A 10,912-nucleotide genomic window follows, 5' to 3' on the forward strand; every position below is an offset into this window, starting at 1 on the left:
ACGTTTTCCAAGAGAGAAGAAATCTCATCTAGCAATTTAAATACATTAGATATCTTTTATGAACTTTAAATATATATATATGTTTACATATTTAAATATTTATATTTAACTCGCGCAGCAGCAAGTTTACGCTGCAGCAAAAATATTTATATATATATCTCCAAAAATATTCTTTTAAATATTTCAATATATTTCACAGAGTTTGTGTAGCTCTCGCTGGTATTTTCTAAATAAATAGTTGGTTTTACCAAAAGTATCTTTATAACTTTCGAAGCCTAGTCAACTTTACTGAACACATTAAAAATGCGCTAAAAGGGTTTTTGGAAGTTGTTCAAAAGTAGGAAACAGGCAGAAGACAGCATCTTCGGCACACTAAAATTTATATATTATTTATTCCTGTATTTTTGGACTCGCCGATTTGAGCATCAAGATTGAGATAATTTTGAATATATCTCTCTCTTAACTTCACCAGAAAACCCATAAATATCATAATGTATTCGATTGTTTTGGAAGCAAAAGCAGACTTGTTAAACTTTGCTGCTGATTTGTTTATAGCTTATTTATAGTTATAGTTCATATTTATTATTCCTTATATCGGAGGAAAAGAAAAACAATTTCATTTGTGTAAACATCTATATAATTATTATATATTCAAGTCAGTGTACAAATTGCATTTTGTACACCATTAACAATTACTATCCGTATTTTATAAATCGTCTCATCAGTTCAGTGTTTTTTTTTTGTTTTTTTTTTTTGTTTTTGTAAATGCAATATCAGTAAATATAATCCAACACTTTTGATTAATTAAGGCAGATCATTAAGGCATTTAGTCGATTATACAATTTGTTGTGGGTGGGTTTTTTTTTTAGTTCAGTTCAATATTGATTAGTATTCGATGTGTGTCGCATCATGTTGCATAAAGTTATTTATGATCGATCGACGTTAAAAATATCATAATTGGGTTTAGTCAAAGGTCAATATTAATACTAAAATGTTGGCAATGCGGAGTTGTTGTCATTCCGGTCGACCGGCCTCTTTCTGCTTGAACTTTGTTGAGTATTTGTAGAAGTCGGACATTTCGAAGGGTTTGGTCACCTCCTTGTAGGGCTGAAATGTGGCCTGCTGCACAATGGTCATATTCTTGGGCGACTCAATGCGTATCTCGGGCGACAGGCTGGCAGCTGTGGCTGTGACAACGGCCAGCGGTGGCGACACCAACGCATTGTTCAACGCATTGCCACCAATACTGTTCGTACTATTGCTGCTACTAATATTATTATTATTATTGTTATTGCCACCCACTGGTGGTGGCCTGGGTGGCGGCGTTGGCTGCTGGCTTTGGTTGGGCTTGGGCGGCAGATTTCTAAATGGCGGTATGTCGAGCGGTTCGAGTGGATACGATGCCGATATGCCCACCGTCTGCTCCATGGCATTCAGATAGGAGGTGGACTGACTCAGCTTGCCAAATCGCTCATCCGCAGCATGCTGGGCGAGCAGTGCCTTTGAGCTGCCGGCAACCGTATGTCCCCCACTTGGCCCATAATTATGAGCATTGCGTTGTGCGGACATGGAGTAATGACGACCCGACACCGACATCGATTGCGACGAGAGCTTTGTACGCGGCGTCTTGTTGGCGGCGGCGGCGGCGCCACTGCCACTGCCACTACTAACGGGACTATGCGCAGTCGACTCGATTTGACGCACAACAGCCGGACCATCGAGCGACGATTCCAGCCACTGCTTAGGCTTCAGTTTCTTCTCAATCGTCGTGGTTGTGACGCCGCTGGCGCTGGCCGAGCACAGCGAGATTTCATCGAGCGGTTTGGGTTTGCTGCCGTAGCGTGGCAGTGGCGCCGCCAGCATATCGCTGGAATGCGACTTAGGCTCGGTCATGCTCTGATTCTGATGCGGATGGGGCGGTGTCAGTGCCGCAATATGAGACTGTGAACGCCAGCGATATTGCTGCTGCTGTTGCTGTTGCTGCGTGTGTTGCTGCGAGTGTTGCACACTCTCCATTTCAACGGACATGTAGCTGGGCGCCAGAGAAATGGCATCGAGTTGACGCTGATGCTGCTGATGCTGCAGCGACGATTGCTCATAGCTGATAGCACTCGGCGACGCCAGTGGCGATACATATTTCTTGATATTCTGACTCGATTTGATGAAGCCACCCTCGTTGTAGCTCTGATGCGTTGGCGATAAATAGTATTTATCGCATTGCACAATAATTGGTTGCGGTTGCTGTGGCGCCACATGCTGCTGCCTCAGCGTGGCCACATTCGATGAGTTGGCCGAGTACATCGATATGACATCCGTCTGGGCGCGCTGTTGTTGCAAATAGACAGCATGTTGCTGATGATGATGTTGCTGCAGCATGACATGTGGCTGCTGCTGTTGTTGCCGCTGTACTGCATACTGGGCGTTGGTGGGTGTCGGTGTTGGACGCTTCTTCAGTGCGCTCTTCACATGTGGATGCTGCTGCGATTGCTGCTGTGCCACGCCAATGACAAGCATGTCACCGTTGGAGCCAGCTGGCTGATAATTATCATACTCGGAACTGCGATTCGAATGCGTCTCCGAGTGTCGATTGCTGTTGCTGTTATTGTTGTTGTTAATATTGTTAATGTTACTATTGCTACTATTGCTATAGCTTTGACTGCCACCGGGCTGAATCTCGCCACGACTGCTGCTGCTCTGTTTGCGTCGCAACAATGCGTTGCTATTGTCCTTGGCCAGTGCCTGCAATTGTTGCTCGTGTTTGTATTGCTGTGCAAGTTGGGTGAAGAACTCATTGAGGGTCATGTGCTCGTAATTGCCATGCATTATTGCCGTCTCCTGTTTCTGGATCTGCTGCAGCAGCCAGCTCTTCTCGCTCAGGCGCTGTTCCAGCGTCTGTTTGCGTGCCTCCAACGATTCTCGTTTGCTTGCCGCATCCTCATTATTATTATTATTATTATTATTATTATTGTTGCTATTGTTATTATTATTGTTGTTGTTGTTGCCGCTGGTGCTAGCATTGCTATTGTTGTTGTTGTTATTGTTGTTGCTTTGTCGATTGTTCGCTGCCGTTTCATCATCTTTCAGACTGGCCATATTCCTGCTCTTTGGCGCTTTCAATTGCATCGCCAGGACTTCTGCTCCTTACCTCAGCTATTGTTGTTTAGTTCTGTTTCTGTTGTTGTTGCTGTTGTTTCGCTCTGCTTTCATTTACAGGGGGGAGGGCTGGGCACGGGTGGTTGCGGTGAGCGGTCGTTCTTATCCTGGAAAGACATAATCAGTCTTCAATCATCAAACGCCAGCTCAATCAGCTTAATCATTTCTTGTTTTTTTTATTAATTTTTTTTTTTTTAGTTGAGAGTTAGCAATCAATTTGGTTTGTTTGTTTATTTGTTAGAGACGTGCACTATAGCTTATTAGACTTTGTTGTACAATTTGCCAGCTGCCTGCTGTTTGCGTTGCCTTCACCACACCACCACACACCACCGCACCACCAACCAACCACTGTATCTTTGTATGTATGTATGTGAGTATGTACAGTATGTGTATTTATCCCAAATCCCCATGCTCTGTAATTGTAGATCAGTTCAAAATCACCCAGTGGCCCCCTTGCATATGGTTTTATGAAACACTTACTTAAAAATATATATCGAGTGTGGTTCAACTGATAAGGATTTAACATTTGTATGTGTGTGTGTATGTGTGTAAGCTTATTAAGAAATAATAACTGTACACACACACACATAAATCGAGGACGAAAACAACTTTACACTTAAAGAAATAGCCGCATAAACAAACGAATATCCAAACATAACAACAAAAGAACAAGGCAAAGCAATTGTGTATGTATGTGTGTGTGCGTGTGTATTTTTGTGTACTCACCAATAGGCCGCCTTAAATTATGTTGCGGTGCCCTGGCTTAATTTGATGCGCAATGTTTACCAAAACAACGCCTTCTTTGTATGCGTGAGTGTGTGTGAAAATGCTGCAAGCATAAGAAAAGCACATATAAAATATGCAAGACAAAAGCTTAAATAACAGTTACCGAGGTGAGCAGCCAGCGCCAGTAAGAGCAATTCTCGTCTTTTCTTTTGTTTTTATGCTACGCTGAAGTGCGGTCGCAGCATAGCGTCGCTGTGTTGACACGGCGTCGCCAAATTTTCCCCCAACTTCAAATGATCACGAACACAACAAACCGAATAAGTGGCGGAATGAGTAATATTTTTTTATCATTTACGTCAGTGTATTGCTAAATTAATATAAGCGTCACTTTAAAATAGTTTACAAATAAAAAACTAATTGAGAAAATGAAATTAGTAAAACATGCGAGAAAAAATGCTGCAGACAGCTAATAAAGAACAAAAATGAATTTGTATATCTTATCGATATATTGACACCACCAAGCGTGCGATACTTATCGGTTTTGTTTGTTTGGTCGTATGGCCCACACACGGTACAACGTACAAGTGCGGCAAGCTAGATTTAAACATTGGGTAGAAGTAAAAACACCGTTATTGCCGAAATTACTTTGAAAATTGGTTTGCAAAGTATTTCTTAACCAAATGCAATTGTATAAATAAAGTTGCGTGTAAGCTACCCAATTAGGCACCATGGGCACACACACGATACAATCCGGCTGACTCTCTTCAGTTGCAGTGTTGCACAGCAATCGCGGTACCTTTGTGATTCATCGAACAGGCCACTAAAAGGTATTTGTAGATTTTCCAAAACCGTCTATTAAAATTATATAAATTCTAGGATTGGGGGCATAAAAACTAACATATGTCATTGCAGTTCTTAAAAGCGCATCATTATCTGCGCACCACCAGTGGATTTCTCTTGCAGATCCAACGCAACAAATCACTGACAAAAACGTGTACCGAACGAAGAAAGAGAGAGCAAGCAACCTTTGCCAACAAAGCACAAGCGAAAGCATTTTTTAGCACTGGTGCCGCAACAGCCACAGCAGCAGCAACAACTTCTTGGGGTAGCAAAAAGCAGAAGCGAAGCGTTCAACTACGAGCACCTAACGATTTCATCATGTCCAATCCAGAGATCGAAGCACAATTGGCGCCACTGCGTGAGCGGGTGCAGGAGCAGGGCAATCTCGTCCGCGAACTGAAGGCAAAAGGTGCCGCCGAACTGGACGTGAAAAAGGCCGTCGCAGAGCTGAAGGTGCGCAAGAAAGTGCTCGAGGAGAAGGAGCTGGCGCTGACGCCAAGCGTCATCAGCTTTGATCGGGCGAAAATGGAGGATCTGCTCAAACGTCGCTTCTTCTACGATCAGAGTTTTGCCATTTACGGTGGCATCACGGGCCAATATGATTTTGGTCCCATGGGCTGTTCCCTCAAATCTAACATTCTGGCGCTTTGGCGACAATTCTTCAGTCTAGAGGAGCAGATGCTTGAGGTGGATTGCTCCATACTGACACCGGAGCCGGTGCTAAAGGCATCGGGTCACGTGGAACGCTTTGCCGATCTGATGGTGAAGGATGTAAAGACGGGCGAATGTTTCCGACTGGACCATCTAATCAAACAAGCACTCGAAAAGCTATCGAAGGCCAAAGATGCCACTGCAACACTGCAGGCCGATTGCGAGGACATCATCATCAAACTGGACGGTTTGAACAAACAGGAATTGGCGGATGTGTTGGCCAAATACAACATCAAATCACCATTGACGGGCAACGATCTCTCCGAACCCATAGAGTTCAATCTAATGTTTGCCACACAGATCGGACCCACTGGCCTGGTGAAGGGCTATCTACGCCCGGAGACGGCGCAGGGTATCTTTGTGAATTTCAAACGACTGCTGGAATTCAATCAGGGCAGGCTGCCCTTTGCCGTTGCCCAAATTGGCAACTCGTTCCGCAACGAAATCTCACCACGTTCCGGTTTGATACGTGTGCGTGAGTTCACCATGGCCGAGATCGAGCACTTCTGTGATCCCGTGCTCAAGAATCATCCCAAGTTTGCCGGGGTGGCCAACGAGAAGCTGACTCTCTACTCGGCCTGCAATCAAATGGATGGCAAATCGGCACAGCAATCAACCATTGGCGACGCAGTCAGCAGCCAGCTGGTGGTCAATGAAACCCTTGGCTATTATATGGCACGCATCCAGCAGTTCCTGCATGCCATTGGCATCAAGCCGGAGTGTTTGCGCTTCCGCCAGCACATGGGCAATGAGATGGCGCATTATGCCTGCGATTGCTGGGACGCTGAGATTCTCACCTCGTACGGTTGGGTGGAGTGTGTCGCTTGTGCCGATCGCTCGGCCTACGATCTGGGCCAGCATACGGCGGCAACTGGCGTGCGCCTGGTGGCAGAGAAGCGTTTGCCAGCCCCAAAGACCGTCGAGGTTAGCGAAATTGTGTCCAACAAGCAGGCGCTGGGCAAAACCTACAAAAAGGATGCCAAGGCCATAACGGAGGCGCTTGCAAAACTCTCGCTGGACGACATCAAGCAGGTGGAGACACAACTAGCTTCGGGTGGCCAATATAAACTGACGCTGCCCGATGGTGCCACGCACGAACTGGACGCCGAGACGATTGGTGTGAAACATGCCACCAAAACGGTGCACGTGGAGGAGTTCATACCGAGCGTTGTGGAACCATCTTTTGGCATTGGTCGCATCATGTACTCTCTGCTCGAGCATAGCTTCCAGTGTCGCGAAGGTGACGAGCAGCGTTGCTACTTCACCCTGCCCCCTGTGGTGACGCCCATCAAGTGCTCCATTCTGCCGCTGTCGAACAATGCCGAATTCCAGCCGTACACACAAAAGTTGTCCGGAGCGCTGACCAAAGCGGAATTGTCCCACAAAGTAGACGATTCGAGTGGATCGATTGGAAGACGATATGCACGCACCGATGAGATTGCTATACCCTATGGCATCACTGTCGACTTTGATACCCTGAAGGCGCCGCACACTGTGACGCTCCGGGATCGGAATACGATGAAACAGGTGCGCATCGATCTGGAGGCGGTTGTTGGTGTCGTTAAGGATTTGGCGACGACACGTCTCACCTGGTCGCAGGTGCTGCAACAGTATCCGGCCTTTGAGCAACAGGAGACAACAAAATGAATTCATTCTTATACGATATGATGACATATTCAAATCAACTCTCAACTTCTATAGCCAAGTTTCGTTTAACAAATGCATTTAAAATGAGTATTTTAATTCAAAAAAGCATTAATCAAGGCGCTTAGAATGACATTTTAAATAACCGTATATCGATATCATCGATATTTATTTAAAGCATCGATTTGTTCTTCTCAACTTTTTTATTACTCAATAGAAATCGCGAGAAAACTTGGCTTTTAGAATGACAAATTCCTTAAAGATGGCAGCAATCTTATGTGGTTGAGGATGAACGTGCAATTTTCAATGTTATCATATATCTAAATATGTTTTTGTATCTTGTTTTTTTTTTTCATTTTATTCTTTTGGTCTGTTTAATTACCTTTTTTTATTATTTTGTATATCTAATATGAAAAACCTAGTCAAGATATTGACAATTTTATAATAAGAAAACAGAATTTACAATTATAATTGATTTTAAATAAATAATCGTTTTACATCCATAAAGAAAAATTGAAAAATGAAACTTAAAAATCCGTTAATTGTAAAACATCGTAAACCGATGTCACTCCCCAAATAATATCGAAGCTTCGATAAACATCGATATTTCTCTTTATGGCATTTTATTCTGCCTCGTGCAGGGAGCACATTGTCTTAACCTCTGATTAATCGTTATTGCCGAAATTACTTTGAAAATTGGTTTGCAAAGTATTTCTGAACCAAATGCAATTGTATAAATAAAGTTGCGTATAAGCTACCCAATTAGGCACCATGGGCACACACACGATACAATCCGGCTGACTCTCTTCAGTTGCAGTGTTGCACAGCAATCGCGGTACCTTTGTGATTCATCGAACAGGCCACTAAAAGGTATTTGTAGATTTTCCAAAACCGTCTATTAAAATTATATAAATTCTAGGGTTGGGCGCATAAAAACTAACATATGTCATTGCAGTTCTTAAAAGCGCATCATTATCTGCGCACCACCAGTGGATTTCTCTTGCAGATCCAACGCAACAAATCACTGACAAAAACGTGTACCGAACGAAGAAAGAGAGAGCAAGCAACCTTTGCCAACAAAGCACAAGCGAAAGCATTTTTTAGCACTGGTGCCGCAACAGCCACAGCAGCAGCAACAACTTCTTGGGGTAGCAAAAAGCAGAAGCGAAGCGTTCAACTACGAGCAGCTAACGATTTCATCATGTCCAATCCAGAGATCGAAGCACAATTGGCGCCACTGCGTGAGCGGGTGCAGGAGCAGGGCAATCTCGTCCGCGAACTGAAGGCAAAGGGTGCCGCCGAACTGGACGTGAAAAAGGCCGTCGCAGAGCTGAAGGTGCGCAAGAAAGTGCTCGAGGAGAAGGAGCTGGCGCTGACGCCAAGCGTCATAAGCTTTGATCGGGCGAAAATGGAGGATCTGCTCAAACGTCGCTTCTTCTACGATCAGAGTTTTGCCATTTACGGTGGCATCACGGGCCAATATGATTTTGGTCCCATGGGCTGTTCCCTCAAATCGAACATTCTGGCGCTTTGGCGACAATTCTTCAGTCTAGAGGAGCAGATGCTTGAGGTGGATTGCTCCATACTGACACCGGAGCCGGTGCTAAAGGCATCGGGTCACGTGGAACGCTTTGCCGATCTGATGGTGAAGGATGTAAAGACGGGCGAATGTTTCCGACTGGACCATCTAATCAAACAAGCACTCGAAAAGCTATCGAAGGCCAAAGATGCCACTGCAGCACTGCAGGCCGATTGCGAGGACATCATCATCAAACTGGACGGTTTGAACAAACAGGAATTGGCGGATGTGTTGGCCAAATACAACATCAAATCACCATTGACGGGCAACGATCTCTCCGAACCCATAGAGTTCAATCTAATGTTTGCCACACAGATCGGACCCACTGGCCTGGTGAAGGGCTATCTACGCCCGGAGACGGCGCAGGGTATCTTTGTGAATTTCAAACGACTGCTGGAATTCAATCAGGGCAGGCTGCCCTTTGCCGTTGCCCAAATTGGCAACTCGTTCCGCAACGAAATCTCACCACGTTCCGGTTTGATACGTGTGCGTGAGTTCACCATGGCCGAGATCGAGCACTTCTGTGATCCCGTGCTCAAGAATCATCCCAAGTTTGCCGGGGTGGCCAACGAGAAGCTGACTCTCTACTCGGCCTGCAATCAAATGGATGGCAAATCGGCACAGCAATCAACCATTGGCGACGCAGTCAGCAGCCAGCTGGTGGCCAATGAAACCCTTGGCTATTATATGGCACGCATCCAGCAGTTCCTGCATGCCATTGGCATCAAGCCGGAGTGTTTGCGCTTCCGCCAGCACATGGGCAATGAGATGGCGCATTATGCCTGCGATTGCTGGGACGCTGAGATTCTCACCTCGTACGGTTGGGTGGAGTGTGTCGGTTGTGCCGATCGCTCGGCCTACGATCTGGGCCAGCATACGGCGGCAACTGGTGTGCGCCTGGTGGCAGAGAAGCGTTTGCCAGCCCCAAAGACCGTCGAGGTTAGCGAAATTGTGCCCAACAAGCAGGCGCTGGGCAAAACCTACAAAAAGGATGCCAAGGCCATAACGGAGGCGCTGGCAAAACTCTCGCTGGACGACATCAAGCAGGTGGAGACACAACTAGCTTCGGGTGGCCAATATAAACTGACGCTGCCCGATGGTGCCACGCACGAACTGGACGCCGAGACGATTGGTGTGAAACATGCCACCAAAACGGTGCACGTGGAGGAGTTCATACCGAGCGTTGTGGAACCATCTTTTGGCATTGGTCGCATCATGTACTCTCTGCTCGAGCATAGCTTCCAGTGTCGCGAAGGTGACGAGCAGCGTTGCTACTTCACCCTGCCCCCTGTGGTGGCGCCCATCAAGTGCTCCATTCTGCCGCTGTCGAACAATGCCGAATTCCAGCCGTACACACAAAAGTTGTCCGGAGCGCTGACCAAAGCGGAATTGTCCCACAAAGTAGACGATTCGAGTGGATCGATTGGAAGACGATATGCACGCACCGATGAGATTGCTATACCCTATGGCATCACTGTCGACTTTGATACCCTGAAGGCGCCGCACACTGTGACGCTCCGGGATCGGAATACGATGAAACAGGTGCGCATCGATCTGGAGGCGGTTGTTGGTGTCGTTAAGGATTTGGCGACGACACGTCTCACCTGGTCGCAGGTGCTGCAACAGTATCCGGCCTTTGAGCAACAGGAGACAACAAAATGAATTCATTCTTATACGATATGATGACATATTCAAATCAACTCTCAACTTCTATAGCCAAGTTTCGTTTAACAAATGCATTTAAAATGCTCTTTTTGCAGCTGATTGAATTTCAATACACGATAAACGCTTTGGAAAATTATATTTGTATTAAATGGCTTTTTTTATTTTTGCATCAAAGAAAAGTTGTTTAGTTTACATTTCTCCAGATCAGATTTACAAGAATTTTAATTTGAAAATTAACAAGCTCCACCTGTTCACCAACACTGGACCTGTCCATGGTTATTATAGAAGGTTGTATAACAGTTATTTTGTGGTTTCATACTTCAGAAATTATGAATGCGACAGTATTTGGCAGTATTTTAATTCAAAAAAGCATTAATCAAGGCGCTTAGAATCACATTTTAAATAGCCGTATATCGATATCATCGATATTTATTTAAAGCATCGATTTGTTCTTCTCAACTTTTTTATTACTCAATAGAAATCGCGAGAAAACTTGGCTTTTAGAATGACAAATTCCTTAAAGATGGCAGCAATCTTATGTGGTTGAGGATGAACGTGCAATTTTCAATGTTATCATATATCTAAATATGTTTT

At 45.1% G+C, this 10,912-nt stretch overlaps 3 protein-coding genes across 3 annotated transcripts; 2 read left to right on the plus strand and 1 right to left on the minus strand.

Annotated features, from left to right (window-relative positions):
- Positions 1-681: 681 nt before the first annotated feature.
- On the minus strand, positions 682-4,362 carry LOC6556826 (basic-leucine zipper transcription factor A). Its single transcript, XM_001984765.3, has 3 exons — positions 4,043-4,362; positions 3,880-3,982; positions 682-3,260 (listed from the first exon to the last, which is right to left on the minus strand). The coding sequence occupies exon 3, from the start codon at positions 3,121-3,123 to the stop codon at positions 1,015-1,017; it is 2,109 nt and encodes a 702-aa protein (XP_001984801.2). The 5' UTR covers positions 3,124-3,260; positions 3,880-3,982; positions 4,043-4,362; the 3' UTR covers positions 682-1,014.
- Positions 4,363-4,606: 244 nt separating this feature from the next.
- LOC6556738 (glycine--tRNA ligase) lies at positions 4,607-7,587 on the plus strand. Its single transcript, XM_001984764.3, has 2 exons — positions 4,607-4,706; positions 4,792-7,587. The coding sequence occupies exon 2, from the start codon at positions 5,038-5,040 to the stop codon at positions 7,075-7,077; it is 2,040 nt and encodes a 679-aa protein (XP_001984800.1). The 5' UTR covers positions 4,607-4,706; positions 4,792-5,037; the 3' UTR covers positions 7,078-7,587.
- Positions 7,588-7,775: 188 nt separating this feature from the next.
- Positions 7,776-10,454, plus strand: LOC6556797 (glycine--tRNA ligase). The gene is made up of 2 exons (XM_001984763.3): positions 7,776-7,944; positions 8,030-10,454. The coding sequence occupies exon 2, from the start codon at positions 8,276-8,278 to the stop codon at positions 10,313-10,315; it is 2,040 nt and encodes a 679-aa protein (XP_001984799.1). The 5' UTR covers positions 7,776-7,944; positions 8,030-8,275; the 3' UTR covers positions 10,316-10,454.
- The last annotated feature ends 458 nt before the right edge of the window (positions 10,455-10,912 follow it).

Source organism: Drosophila grimshawi, unplaced genomic scaffold (assembly GCF_018153295.1).
Source record: "Drosophila grimshawi isolate 15287-2541.00 unplaced genomic scaffold, ASM1815329v1 contig_44, whole genome shotgun sequence".
NCBI classification, from domain to species: domain Eukaryota; kingdom Metazoa; phylum Arthropoda; class Insecta; order Diptera; family Drosophilidae; genus Drosophila; species Drosophila grimshawi.

What these genes read in the sequence shown, in the direction of transcription:
- LOC6556826 (XM_001984765.3), bottom strand. Translation starts at nt 3,123, where the DNA reads ATGCAATTGAAAGCGCCAAAGAGCAGGAATATGGCCAGTCTGAAAGAT.
- LOC6556738 (XM_001984764.3), top strand. Translation starts at nt 5,038, where the DNA reads ATGTCCAATCCAGAGATCGAAGCACAATTGGCGCCACTGCGTGAGCGG.
- LOC6556797 (XM_001984763.3), top strand. Translation starts at nt 8,276, where the DNA reads ATGTCCAATCCAGAGATCGAAGCACAATTGGCGCCACTGCGTGAGCGG.